The 15062-nt window shown below is 46.3% G+C and overlaps 1 protein-coding gene across 19 annotated transcripts in view; it reads right to left on the reverse strand.

The window, feature by feature from the left end:
* The window catches only part of TENM4 (teneurin transmembrane protein 4), a 3006191-nt gene that overhangs the window by 390608 nt on the left and 2600521 nt on the right, over positions 1 to 15062 (reverse strand). For all 19 annotated transcript variants that reach the window (XM_054661572.2, XM_063784373.1, XM_063784372.1 and 16 more), the window contains one exon: positions 14581 to 14850. In XM_054661572.2, coding sequence (XP_054517547.2) covers positions 14581 to 14850 — 270 coding nt within the window. The remainder of the gene's footprint in view (positions 1 to 14580; positions 14851 to 15062) is intronic.

The following is a 15062-nucleotide window of genomic DNA, read 5'->3' on the forward strand; positions in this document are numbered from 1 at the left end:
ATGCACTCCCTAAATGTGAATAATAATGGCCAGGCTGCCAGAGCAGACTCTTAAAGAGCTTTTGAAATCTGGGGAAAAAAGTGACACAATCTTTTTTCAAAATAAAATCCATCTTTTAGCACTAGCTCTAGTGCTGGGGTTATAAATTATTGAAGGCTGTGGATGCAGGTAGAGAGAAGGGCAAATCCTTTGGGCTTAAGCGGTTTCCCTCTTTTTGCTACCAGGTGAGGCTGCATGCAGAGTGAGAGAGAGACGCCTGGAGGCACCTCACTTCTAATTGCTGTCTAACTTCTGACTTAGCCCATTTGGTTCCCATTTGAAGCACCTTCTTTTGCACTTTCATAGCCCACTTCACACCCATGAGGGCTCTTCTCTCCTCCCTCTTGCATCTTTACAAGCAGCTGGAATTGCAAACAATTTCCCTTTGTTTATACCATGCTTTGAACCTGGTTTGTTCCATACACTTATTTCCTTTTTGGAGGCACATTCAGGAAAGCAATTTGTTTTGTAGTTAAGGTACTACACAAACTAAGTACAGCAAACTCATTTAGAAGCCAGGCTGCTGAGCAATGGCAGAAAGAAAATCCCTCTTCGGTGTTTGGGACCAAAAGGATTTGGCTATTTATTTGAGGGAGAGTTTCTTCCAGAAGAAGGATCCTTCTCACAGAGCAAACTGGGAGAAAGTGGCCTGAAGAAAATCAGGCTGACTGGAGCCTTTTCACACTTGGTCCTGGTACCTAGGGAATCATCTCTGGCAGTTAGAGCCAGGCTGACCAGCTGCCAGAGAGAGTTATGAACAGCTGTGCATGCGTGTGGAGTCAGATAGACCTGGGGTTGAATCCCATCTCCACCATGGGCCAGCTGCATGATCTCAAGAGCACTTCCAAATGAGAATGAGGCCGATATCTACCTCAAAGCTTGTCACAAATGTTAAACAAAATATGAAAACACTTTGTAAATCATGAAGTGCAATGCATTTAACAACATACACTTAAATAGCACTTCCTGTGTGCCAGACACGATTCTAAGTGCTTTAACTTTCTTACCTCATTTAATCCTTACAACCACACTGTGAAAGAGATACCAGAATTATCCCCATTTTATGGGTGAGAAGACCGAGGCATGGAGAGATGAAGAGACCTGCCTTGTTTAACACAAGGTAACACAGCTAATAAGTGGAAGTGCTAGGGTTCCAACCGAGGCAGCCTGGCTCCAGAGTATGTGCTTATAAGTTGGAGTCACCAAGTGTGTGTTTGCAGGGGCTAGTCTGATACATCAACACCTTTTTAACCTGTAAAATTACTGGCAGTCATTCACTCAAGTAGTTCTATATTCCTGTCTCCATCAGGTAATATGACTAGGGTAAGAGCTTTGGATTTGGATAGCCCTGGGTTAGCTATCAGCTTTGTTAACTGGCTAGCTGGCAAGTTACTTATGCTTTCGAGGCTTCAATTTCATCAGCTCTAAAATGGGAATAACAACCCCTGTTTTTCTTCTTCAAAACTTTTAAGTTCAGGGGTATATGTGCCAGATGTGCAGGTTTGTCACATAAATAAACGTGTGTCATGGTTAGCTATTCTTCCTGATGCTCTCCCTCCCCATTGCACCAACCTCCAACAGACCCCAGTATGTGTTGTTGCCCGCAATGTGTCCATGTGTTCTCAGCATTCAGCTCCCACTTATAAGTGAGAACATGCAGTGTCTGATTTTCCATTTCTGCGTTAGTTTGCTAAGGATGATGGCTTCCAGCTCCATCCATGTCCCTGCAAAGGACATGATCTTGTTCCTTTTTATGGCTGCACAGTATTCCATGGTGTATATGTACCGCATTTTCTTTATCCAGTCTAACATTGATGGACATTTAGGTTGATTCCATGTTTTTGCTATTGTAAATAGTGCTGCAATGAACATAGGTGTGCAAGTATCTTTATAACAGAGTGATTTATATTCCTTTGGGTATATACCCAGTAATGGGATTGCTGGGTCAAATGATATTTCTGCCTCTAGGTCTTTGAGGAATTGCCACGCTGTCTTCCAAAATGGTTCAACTAATTTACACTCCCACCAACAGTGCAAAAGCATTCCTTTTTCTCTGTAAACTTGCCAGCATCTGTTGTTTTTTGACTTTTTAGTAATAGCCATTCTGACTGGTGAGAGATGATATCTCATTGTGGTTTTGATTTGCATTTCTCTGATGATCAGTGATCGTGAGCTTTCTTTCGTATGTTTGTTGGCCGCATGCATATCTTCTTTTGAGAAGTATCTGTTCATGTCCTTTGCCCACTTTTAAATGGGGAACAACCCTTGTTTTATAGGCTGATCATGGTAATGAAATGAAGTAATGCATGCCCACTATCTGGTTCACTGTAAGTATATAATAAATAGTGAGCATTACTCCTGTAATTATTGACAGGTAGAGTTTATGAGTAAAAAGAAATAAAGAAAGGAGCAGGGGGGATGTGGTGAGGGAGGGAGGGAGGAAGAAGCAGTTAACAGCAGCATCCATCACAGCTTATGCACCCTTTCAGAGTCTCTTGGGGCCGCCATCTGCTGGCCTCTCAGCCAATGGCAGCACTTCAGCTGCCACTGTGGCCAGTCGGTCCATTGAATTCTGCTGCCTAGCACCCATTAACTGCTTGTCTTGCCTTCCACCCACAGACTATTCTGGAGAGTAGACTGCTATGTACAGCCTGCCTGAGAGCCTTCTCAGGAGGCATTCCTGCTTAGAGACCAGATATGTCTCCTTGCAGCTTGTTGTGAGGCACTGGCAAGCATGGTAACACATCACCTTTCTTTGCTTCTCATCTTTCTTTGTCTCATGTTTCTGAGTTGACTTCTCCTAAATAAAGCATCAGCTTTTAATCTTTGCCTCAGCTCTGCTTTCTAGGAAACTCAGACTAAATCAGGTTTATTAAGACAAGAAGATAGTAATTATATATACAAACAAACTCTTTATAAACAAAATCTGATAACCAGTTGGGCACCCTCTAAAGGATTCTTGAAGTCAAAATTTGGCAGAGGCGGGACTTGAGGTTCTTGACAAGTTCATGTTTAGTTAGTTATTCAGGGCAAATGCATTATGAATGTGGGTTCCAGCCTGACCTGCAGCTTTATTTATTTAAACTGCTAGTAATTCAAAGCTAAAGGCAATTGTAGTCTTCTCAAGAACAAGATCACTCTAGATGTCATGTCTGTTCTTACCTGAATCAGAGAAGGCATTTGTCACCTTTAACTTCTCCCTGCTTAAAATTTCCCTGTGGTTCCTATCACCTTCAGGACAAAGGCTGAACCCTTGAGCCAGCAATTCAGAACCATCTCCTGCTATGATGCAACCCAGCTCTCCTCTCTGGCCTCATCTTTTCTTAATCTCACAGGCTTTAGCCATAATAGATCTTTGCTATTTCCTAAACAGTCTCCACCAGCCAGAAGTCAGACCCATGTTCTCTGTCTGCAGTCCAATGCCCCTTTTCCTGATTGCTGCTGCTTCCCACCATCAGAGGAAGCCGGGCTTGTCACTTTGGGGAGAGTTTTGGGAAGGTCTGGTCATCCCTAAGGGCTCTTCCTGAAGGAGGTATTTTGTGGGGTATGGGTAATTGCTGCCTCCTGGGCTTCATGTATCAAACCCATATAAACTCCTGGAGTCCCTCTTCATCCTTTGCTTCCTATGCTCCCTTCCAGACTGAAGTCAAAGGAAAGCAACCAATTACTATACAGTGCTATGTCCATCTGCCTGGGTTGATTAGTGTGAAATTAAATTTGTGGTAAGGATCTATGGGTTGGGAGAAGCCAGATTTCTCTTGACATGCTAGTTTCATGTTGTGCCCATTGCTATCTGCTCTGGGTTCCTCTCCAGTTGCCTTTGTGCTCAGTGGAGAGATCCAGGTGGGTGCGTGAACCCAGCTTATGCCTCATCTAGCCCCTGTATCTTCCTAAGTCAGCTCTCCCTGTTCGGGGATGCTTTTCCTGCTGTCCCCACAGCCCATAGCTACTCTACGGCTTATTAATCATCCCAATGACCATTTACATAGGAGGGAACTGGGAGAGGAGAGAGGAGAGATGTACAAGTTCTACAAATTAGGGATTCCAGCTTTATTACTGTACAAGCTGTGTGACCTTGATTAAGTCTCTGATCCCGGAGTCAATCTTCTTTCAGCTGAATCATGAGCCCCTGCCCAGATACTTAGTCATTCTCAGAAAGGGGATCCTAGAAATACTAGGCCAACAGTTTTTGACCAAGACTTTTATATCATGAATCATGGAATTTTTGAGCTAAGGGGTCCTTGAAGGAAGGGAATTAACATTCACAAGGTCCAGCCATATTCCAGGTACCATCTTTTTTTTTTTTTTTTTTTTTTTTTTTTTGAGACAGGGTCTTGTTCTGCTGCCCAGGCTAGAGTTCAGTGGTGTAATCACAGCTCACTGCAGCCTCGATCACCCAGGCCCCTACCTCAGTCTTCTGAGTATCTGGGACTTCAGAAGCACACCATCATCCTTGGCTATTTTTTGTTGTTGTTATTTTTAGTTCAAGCGATCCTCCCACCTTGGCCTCCCAAAGTGCTGAGATTACAGGCATGAGTCATGGTGCTTGGCCCCCAGTTACCATCTTTTAAGCTTGTTTTTATTAAAACCTATAATAATAAATATATTTTACATGACAGTCGACTACATGTATTGTGTGTAAAGTGTAACTGACTGGCTGGGCGCAGTGGCTCATGCCTCTAACACCAGCACTTTGGGAGGCTGAGGTGGGTGGATCATCTGAGGTCAGGAGTTCGAGACCAGCCTGGCCAATCTGGTGAAAGCTCATCTCTACTAAACAAACGATTAGCCAGGCATGGTGGCAGAACCTGTAATCCCAGGTACTTGGGAGGCTGAGGCAGGAGGATCGCTTGAACCCAGGATGCAGAGGTTGCAGTGAGCCAAGATCACGCCACTGCACTCCAGCCTGGAAAACAAGAGTGAAACTCCATCTCAAAAAAAAAAAAAAAAAGTGTAACTGGAATAAAAAGTTTACAAAATAATACTTATCTTCTATGTGCCATACACTTTATTCTGCTTCTCTCTATTCTATTATATTATTATTATTACTAATTTATTTATTTTGAGATGCAGTCTCACTCTGTTGTCTAGGCTGGTGTGCGGTGGCATGATCTTGGCTCACAGCAACTTCTGCCTCCCAGATTCAAGTGATCCTCCCACCTCAGCTTCCTGAGTAGCTGGGACTACAGGCACGCACCACCACACCCAGCTAATTTTTGTATTTTTAGTAGAGTAGGGGTTTCACCATGTTGGCCAGGCTGGTCTTGAACTCCTGACCTCAAGTGATCCGCCTGTCTCGGCCTCCCAAAGTGCTGGGATTATGGGCGTGAGCCACTGTGCCCAGACTATTTATTATTATTTTAAATGATGTTGCTGAGCTATAAAATTTATTTCATGATTGGTTGACCCATAGTTTTGAAAACACTGTCCTGCTCTTTCACATGCATGATCACCTTCCATCCTTATTACAACCTTAGGAGGTAGACAGTTATGCATTCCCAGGTTGCAGATGAAGAAACTGAGTTTCTCCGTTTCTTCATCTCAGTGAGATCTAGTAATTCGCACAAAGTCACACAATTCCTAAGTAGCTGAGTTGGGATTCCAAGTTTGACTCCAAAGCCTATCCTCCTTCCAAGTTATCTCACTGTCTGAGATTCCAATGACATTTTTCAGCTGATGGGGAAACTATGATAATGCTCAGAGAGAAGTGACTAGGTCAAAGTCACACTAGGACTAGTGACACAGCCTAAAATTGAAACCAGATTCATCCCTGGACTCCACACATCTGGCACTGGAACTAGGCTCCCATAGGCAGGAAGCTCCTTTCCCAATGTTGGTTATACTCTTTCTTCCTTGAAGTCATCCTGGGTCAGATGAAGTTCAAGCAGCCTCAGAAACCACTCTCCTTGGACAAAGCTGAGCTTACTGACAGGGAAAAATGCTTCTGAAACATCTTTCGGTAGGAAGTTTGTCATCATGCATGTTGCTGCCTCCATTGGAATTGAAAATCGTGTTGTCTCAAATTAAAAACAAAACTCTCATTTGCTGTACCTCTCTGCACACTCAGCAGGTCTCAACCCAGTTTCGGGAATGCAATCTGTCTTAATTTACCATGGCTCTGAGCCTTCCTTTTCCTCCTTTTCCCTTTCAGAAGCAAGGTGCTGTTGTGTTAGTATGTGCTGCCACCAGGGAGAGTCACAGAGCTTGCCAGCAGGAAGCGGTTATGGGGTGCATTTAATCTGGGCCAGGACTTCTTAAAGGGACTCCTAAGAACAACAAAGCTAGCAGCTGTCAGTGTTGGCTCCCAGATCACAGGCAATTCCAGCCAACTTGGTGCTATGCGGAGGAGGCCCCAGGTCAAACTTCACTAAGGCAGCTTGAGGCAACCAAGCAGAAGGAAAGGCTAAAATTATGGCTTAAAGGGAAGCTGAGATTGTATCAAAAAATGATGGTTCCAAGAGTCTCATGTGGAAGATAAGGCAAGGCTGGGTGAGGGAGTCAGGCACCAAGGTCAGAAACCAAGATGATCTGCAGCAGGATGGAGCGTGGTGGGAGGAGTGGGCAAGGGATATGGCTCATCACCAAAGCTGTGGACTAAGAACAAGAAAGCACAGGGTATGGCATGGGACAGGCCATGGCTAAAGGACCCTGAACTGGGCCAAGGTAGCTGTGAGGCTGGGAGAAGGATCAGGGGCAAGCCCCCCGTCCTTACAGTACTGGCAAGCCATTTTGGTCACAGAATTTAAGAGTCTTGAAGTCGTCCTCAATGCTAACAAGATGGTGGGGACGAGCAGGGAAGAGAAAGTTCTATCCCTGTCCACAGGTACAGGTACTACCCTCACTGCCACACCTCAGTGAACTACAACCCTTGCCCATTCCTCACCTATGGCTCACTCTGACCTGAGCACCTGTTGTCTCTCTCCTGGATGACTGCAATAGCTGCCTACTTCAGCCTTTGCCTGTTAGTCTACTCTCAACACAGCTTCCAGAATCATCTCGTTCAAGTATTACTCAGACCTCATCACTTCTCCACTCAGAACCCTCCGTGGCTCCCCTGCACTGGCCTGCACACACCCCTACTCCCTCCCCTCTTTGGCCTCCTCTACCATCTAGACACTCTGGCCTCCTTGCTGCTTTTCAAACTAGCCACACACACACTCCTGCCTTAAGGCCCTAGCACCTGCCCTTCCCTCTCCCAAGATTGTTTTTCTTCCAGACATCCTCACAGCCTGCTCCCTCACCTACCGCAAGGCTATGTTCAAATGTCACCTTCTCTGTGAAGCCTTCTCTGGCTACCATCTTTACAACTGCACCTCCCCATGACACTGCCCAGACTCACCCTGGGGACTCACTGTCCCCCTTTCCATAACAACTATTAAAGAGAAACATCCTATGTTATTTATTTTTTACCTTGTTCATCATCAATTTTCCCACTAGAATGTATCTCCATGAGAGGGGGCAGTTTTGTCTGCTTTGGTCATTGCTGGAACCCCAGTATTTAAAACAGTGCCTGGTACATAGTAGGTGCTCAACAAATAGTTGTGGAATGACAGACAATCCAGCTAACTTGCAAACCTTACCTCCTAGTACACTCTGCCACCCTATTCCCAGTTGCACGTGCTTATGTCCTAGCCTCATATGACAAACCTTCTCTTGGTTTACCCCCAAGCTTTGCCCACATAGAATGTCCCCTCTTACCCCTCTTTGCCTGTTACAGTCCTTTCCAGCCCTCAAAACCTAGGGGCCAGCACTTCTTCCATAAAGCTTTCTCAGATACCTTCTGGTGGGATATTTCTCTTAATCCTCTAAAACATGTACTTCAAATGTCATTTTTCTAGCGTGTCATAATTTGAGAGTGGCCCAGTATGATCTCTGGGTCCTGATCATTTCTAATAGGTTATGGGTTCAATTTCTTTTCTGGAAGTTTCTAATATTGACAAAGAAGTTTATATTCTGGATATAGCTAGAAGCATCTCTAGCATCTATATTTTTTGGGTTGAGCTAACATGAACGTGTCTCTATAAAACAAAAAAGACTGTAGAACACGGTGGTCAAGAAGGATAATGGGTCAGGTGCGGTGGCTCACGCCTGTAATCCCAGCACTTTGGGAGGATGAGACGGGCAGATCATAAGGTCAGGAGATCGAGACCATCCTGGCTAACACAGTGAAACCCTGTCTCTACTAAAAATACAAAAAAATTAGCCAGGTGTGGTGATGGGCGCCTGTAGTCCCAGCTACTGGGGAGGCTGAGGCAGGAGAATGGCATGAACCCTGGAGGCGGAGTTGCAGTGAGCTGAGATCGTGCCACTGCACTCCAGCCTGGACGACAGAGTGAGACTCCGTCTCAAAAAAAAAAAACAAAAAAAAGGATAATGGACACTGTAGTAGGATGGATCTGGATTCACACCCTGGCTCTGACATTTACTAGCTGTGCACCCTTCAATGAGATAACCTAACTGCTCCAAATCTCTGTGTCCTTGGCTAGAAAATGAGGGAAGGTTAAGAGTTGGTGGGCTTGTTGTCTCCAAGGTTCTTTCTAGCTCACAGATTCCGAGAGGCTCAGAGGCTCTGGCTCTACCAGGCTCTCCTCAGTCCTCTTGGGAGCCTGGGGGCAAGCAGCAGAGTAATCAAATGTGGGGCCCAATCCCTACCCTAGTGGATGGGACCTAACTTCCCATTCTAGAAGATGGTGTCCCACTGTACAATGAGTTGGGTTGCGGCAGTATTTTGACCACTCTGGGACTTAATGATAGATATTCTTATAGATTTTTAAAACCAAGTCTCATGGGTATGGGGCCAAGGAGAGCAGAGGATAAATGGAGTTAATTGGTAATGAGTTCCTTTCTCACTGTGCTTTGGAGATGCTCACCTAATCTACTGACTCTGAATGAGCAATTTGGCTGCCTAATTAGGTTAACCAATAATTTCCCTTTTGACACCAGGCTGCTTGACAATTTGGGGCAGGGGTAACTGTGATTCTGTTTCATTGTTTCCTTTCAAAGTAGGTTTCTTAATTTGCCTCTGGGATTAAATCACATACATTCTTACTGTTCCCCAGACCCATCATGCTTCTGCATGCCTCCAAGCCTTGGCTCATGCAATTGTCTCTATTGGGAATGCCTCTCTCAGATCCCTCACACTCAGTGAAATCCTACTAGGCTTTCAAGCCCCATGCATAACATGAGTGGAATGAAGGAATGAGCCTCTGCACCCTCAGGGCAAAATGAACTGCTCCTTTATTGTCATCATCCAGCTTCTTAAAAAATTAATATTAATAGCTCCTGTGAATTAAGGCCCAACACAGACCTGACGCTTCACAAATGCTGTAGTACAGGCTCACGGCAACACTTCAAGGAAGGAAGATGGCATGCTGTTTTTGTAATTTTTTATCATGTGAAAAATACATAACAGTTAATCTTTTTAATCATTTTGAGGAATAGAGCTCAGTGGCATTAGTGTAGTCACATGGCTGTGCATCCATTACTCTTATCTCTGAACTTTTTCATTATCCCAAACTGAAAATCTGTACCCATTAAACAATAACTCCCCAACAGCCTCTTCTTAGTTCCTGCTAACCACTGACGTGCTCTTTTTAAAATGACAAAACTGTGGCTCCAAGAGGTGAAATGCCTTGCCCAAGATCTCAGAGCTTAGACTGGGGTAACCAGGACTTGAGGCCAGGTCTCCTCATTGGACTCTGAAACTAGCATTCTTTTTCCACTCTGCAACACTGCCTGCTGCACCTCTATTAAAGAGCTGCAAGGTGGTCACAGCCCTGCCTCCCTCACCGGTCATCTAGAGTCCACATCCTAGAATCATGCTGCACACTGAAGGAGCTCAGCATAGCTGTGGGACAAATTACAGAATGAACCCACAAAAGACACTGTGTCAGCTTGACCCAGTGCTTGGGAGCGAAGCTTGAATTGCAACCTCTGCTTTCTAAAAAACATCTATTGCATGCCGACTGTTCCTGACAGGCCAGCTTCTCACTGCCCCCCCACCCCCAGCCTGTTGGCCTCTCACGGCAGGGGAGGAGAGGCCTGAGGTCTGGCTCTGCCTGAAGGCCCCGAGTAGGAAGATTTGTGTTTACATTACCCAGTCAATTCTGTATTTATTTTAGATATTAAGCAGTGACATAAAAGCTGCTGACATTAACCTTCAGGGGCAGAAATTGTCTTTAATGGACCCCATAAAAGTTATTATTGATGGCAGCTGCATGCAGCATCAGTGTGACCTCAGCAAAAGCCTCTACCGCTATCAATACTGTTGACAATTACTATTGACTAATGCAAGGCCGGGTGTGGAGGCAGAGTAAATGTTCCTGTGGCTGGAGGTTGCTGGGGGTTATGCTTCACATTTTACATTTATCTGGTAAGGATCTCTGAGAACTTGGTTGCACATTTTTGGTGGCCTCAACTGAGAGCTGAGGACGCCTGCAGACTCAAATGGAGGCAGGCAAAGGACTCAGAGAGACCAGACTTCAAATATAAGCTCTGCCAACTTGCTGACTCACAGGCTATTGTGTCTCAGTTTGGAGCCTCAGGTTTCCCATTTGGCAAATGGGAATGCCACTGAGTTGCCAGGGAGATTAAAGGCAATTGCACATGTACAGTGGTGGGCCCATAGCATGAGGTTGCTGCCTTTCCTCTACCCCTGAGAAGTGACCACACTGTGATGTGTTGTTCACTGACAGGTCCAGTGGAACTGAGCCCTGTTCTGATGGTGAGATCCGAGTTCTCATCACAAGAAAAGGAGAGCTCTGGCTGGGGCCCAGGGGTTTGATGAGGTCAGGGGGAGCTAGAGAAAGATGGGAGAAGGGGAAGGTAAAAGAAAAGGGAGAGACAGGGTAAAAGGAACCAAGACTTTTGTCGTAGAGCCTGGCTCCAGCTCAACTAGATATGTGGCCCTGTGCACAGCCTTTAATCTCTCTGTGCCTCAGTTTCCTCCGCTATAAGTTGGGGAGATAATAGTGTAAGAGGAATGTGAACCTAATCAGTGAATAAAAGGGAGCCATTCCCATGATTGCTGTCATTATTTAGATCTGAGTACTGCATAACGAAGCTGTTAATGTAACTTCCCAACCAGGAGCAAGTAGACAGCATTTGGGCACCTATGGGGAGTCTAGGTTTAGGGAGTCCAGGCTTGGAAGGGATGTGGGAAACAGAAGCCCTTTATTAGATTCATCTGCCTACCTCCTCTGCCCACCCGTCTACCCTGAGTACAGTGAGGCTTTGAGTTCTGTGGCCAGTGTGGAAATGGATGATCATAAAGAAATGACAACATGGCCAGGGGAGCAGGCAGCCATTTCTCTGTCCCATTATCAAAGGCTGAAACTCTTCAGGCTTGATTAATATGTCATTATCACCCAACAGAGGCTTAATTCAGCTGTAATTCAGCTCTCAGGGAATATACAATAATGTGGGCAAGTGTGCACCTCTTTCTGTCATGACTTTATGGAAAGTGATCATTTGTCACCATGGCAAGAAGGCTTCAAAAGAACAAATAACCCAAGTATTTTGCTACAGAGGGAACTCACTGTAACTAGGGCTGTTAAGAGTAAAGATTTTAGAGTCATGTAGGCTTGAGTTCCAATCTCATTTTGCTAGCTGTGTGACCTATGCAGATTTCTTAACTTCTCTGGGCTGCGGTTTCCTTACTGTGTGCAATGGGGATAATAAAACCTTCTTTAAAGGGTTGTAGGGGGAGTAAATGAGATAATATAGGTAAAGCAGTTAGCACTGTGCTTAGGTTGAGATAATCGGTGGCAACTATTTTTTTTTTTTTTTTGACAGTGTCTAGCTCTGTTGCCCAGGCTGGAGTGCAGTGGTGCAATCTTGGCTCATGGCAACCTCTGCCTCTGGGGTTCCAGTGATTCTCCTGCCTCAGCCTCCTGAGTAGCTGGGATTACAAGTGTGCACCACCATGCCTGGCTAATTTTTGTATTTTTAATAGAGATGGGGTTTTGCCATGTTGCCCAGGCTGGTCTTGGACTCCTGGCCTCAAGCAATCCATCCACCCCAGCCTCTGAAAGTGCTAGGATTACAGGCCTGAACCACCATGCCCAGCCATACAACTATTAAGTATTAATGCTGTTATTATTATCATTTTCCTCTTGCACACCTTCATCTTGTGCATGCAATTAGGATCCAAGAATTCTACATCTAGAAGGGCCTACAGGTCATTTAGCTCAGCTAGACCCAAAAAGCGTTTATTAGAATACTGGTTCCACCAGATGCTCTGAGAATAAAAGAGTTCTGTGGTCAAATTGATTTGGGGAATGCTGCATACATCCCCCCTTGGTAATTTATCCATTAGCATGCACATTAACATCTTAAAAACTCTAAGAAGCCCTGCAGTAAAGAAAGTGGTTTAAGTTTGTTTGATTCAGTGTTTCCTACATTATTTGACCACAGAACAGCCCCCTACCCCATCTAAGAACTAACATTCTCAGATCAGGGGATGCTAATTTCATTTAAACTATTTATTTTATAGATGAGGAAACTGAGGTCCCAAGAAAGGATGCAATTTACCCAATGCCACACCCTAGACCAGTAATAGAACTGAGGCTCCCTGCCTGCTGTGGTGTGGTGGCACAGACCCTATTCTCTTTGTGCCAGGCCCTGCACTGCCCTTCAATTTAATGCTCAAGTTCAGTGCGTGGTTGGGGTGGGGAGAAGCAGGGTTGCTGGCTGGGTATGGCCTTGGGAAGGTGGGTGAGGGAGTGTGGGTGGTTTCCCACCAGAGAGAGGGAAACTCCTCTGGTACTGAGGTCATCGGCCCCTTCACAGGGCTGGCTGGGGACCAACGGAGAGTGACACTGCCAAGCCACTACCCAGTACCCAAGCCATTGCCACCCTCCTACCCCTAGACAAGTACACAGGCTCCCTAGGCGAACATGTTAGTCCTCTGGGAGGGGTGGCAGGATGCACCTTTGGAACTCTGCCACATGGGACTCTGGACCCTAAGGGGATACATTTCCCCCACCTGACCCTGACCGTGCGTGGTCTCCTGCCCATCCCCAATCTGGGGATCAATCTTGGTTTTGCACCACTCAGTTGGAGCCTCCTCTTCAGAGACTAACCCCTCTAAGCCTCATCTCTGACCTGGTCCCTGCCCTGATCCTGGGGAATCCCGGGCAGGAATCACGAGGATCTACATTTGAAGCTAGAAGCCAGCAGGGGGCACTGGCACCAGGCTAGGTGCTTCCTGTTCTATTAATAATTCAGACTGCCCTCCCCTTACCCTTTTGCTCGCTCTGGTGTGGAAGCACCAGCGGGCCTCCTCTTCACTGGGCTTCCCAGAAACAGCCCTCCAGGTGCTGGGGCTGTTCCTGGGCTCTGCCACTCTTTCCTTTGCTGCCAGAACCCAGCAGGACCCACATCGGTGCTGACCTGGCTCAGCAAAGCTGCCCAAGGGCTGGTAGGGCATGAAATATGTAGAAGGGGAGATTCCCCCCAGGCAATAGTCTCCACGCAGGACCACGTTCGACTCAGAGCCCCTCAGAATTCTGCCAGCAAGGTCCCAAGGGAGAAAGAGGGAGACACTGAAACTGGGCCCCCTTTCCTCCACCATGAAAAGGAGGTGTGTGAACCAGGTGTCATCTTTTCCTCCCACAGCCTCTCTCAGGCCTTGGGAACGAGCCTCAGGGAGGAGAGTGGAATAATGAGTGTGCAGCTGGCACGTCCTGGGATCAGGGGGAAGCTGCAAGCAAAGCCTCAAGTTTTAATCGTTAAAGTTTATTTTTTTTTGTCTTTTCACTTTCTTTTTATTTTTAATAGACAGATAATAATTGTATATATTTATAGGGCACAATATGATGTTTTGATACCTAAATACACTGTGGAACGATTAAATCAAGTTAATTAACATATCCCTCATCTCACATACTTATTTTTTTGTGGTGAGAATATTTAAAAATCTACTCTTTTAGCAACTCTGAAATATATAATGCATTATTATTAACTATAGTCACCATGCTGTGCAATGGATTTCAAAAACTTATTCCTCCTAACTGAAACGCTGTACCCTTTGACAACATCTTCCCTAAACCTCAAGTTATCCCCAAATGACAGTTTTTGTTTGGAAGCCATCCTCTGAACGACATAAGATGCTGATGTGGGACAGCGTTCCTAGAGGTTGCCCAGGACTGCTGAGCACCTGGAGCTAGAGATGGCACGAGCAGGATTCAGGCAGGACCAGGCCTTGCTGATTTGATGGAGGATAAACTATGGGGAATCTGTTACCACTGCCCCATGCCCTCTCTGCTCCCCTGCACACAGGCACCTTATAAGCAATGACCCAGAGGCTTAGGCGCCTCCCTAATCCGGAAGCAAAGAGCAGCGACCCAATCTCTGGCATGTCACTCATGGGTGGGCATTTCACGTGACTCTCCAAGAGACTCTGACATTTGACCCCTGAGAGTAAAGCAATTTTTCACCAACTTCCCCAGAGCCCCGGCAGTGGAGCAGGAAATCAATATTGTAAATAAAACCCCAGCCCCACCACCCAGGCACCCGGCACAGACCAAACCAGCCACTCACCAGTCTCAGTGTTTTCGTGCTCGGTGTCGGTGAGTGTGAGATTGGAATTGGCCCGGCTGGACAGGCAGGAGCTGCGCCCTGACCGTGTGCTCCGGCCCCACAGACGCACGGGGTGCTCAGGGGACAGCACCGTGTCAGCCTCCATGTCGGCATCAGAGCCAGCCCCCATGGAGTAGCCGCAGTGGGGGAGGCCAATGTCTGTCCGGTACAGGGTCCCGTGAGGGGGCGTTACTTCTTCCAGCCCCAGCTCCCGCAGGGTGAAGTTGGCACCTGGGAGGAAACACAGGTGAACTTGGTTAGGGCACTGAGATGAGGTCTGCGTCTGCCTCTGCCTCTGCCTCTGCCTGAAGCCTGGCCTTCTTACCCCAGGGCTCACTGTCATTCTTTGAACTTGCTGTGGCATTCTATGCCCCTGCCTTTGCTCAAGTGATTGCCTCTGCCTGGAGGGCTTTTTCTGCCCCCTCTTCATCAGCCTGAACCCT

The sequence above is a fragment of the Pan troglodytes genome, chromosome 9 (genome assembly GCF_028858775.2).
Source record: "Pan troglodytes isolate AG18354 chromosome 9, NHGRI_mPanTro3-v2.0_pri, whole genome shotgun sequence".
Lineage (NCBI taxonomy): Eukaryota > Metazoa > Chordata > Mammalia > Primates > Hominidae > Pan > Pan troglodytes.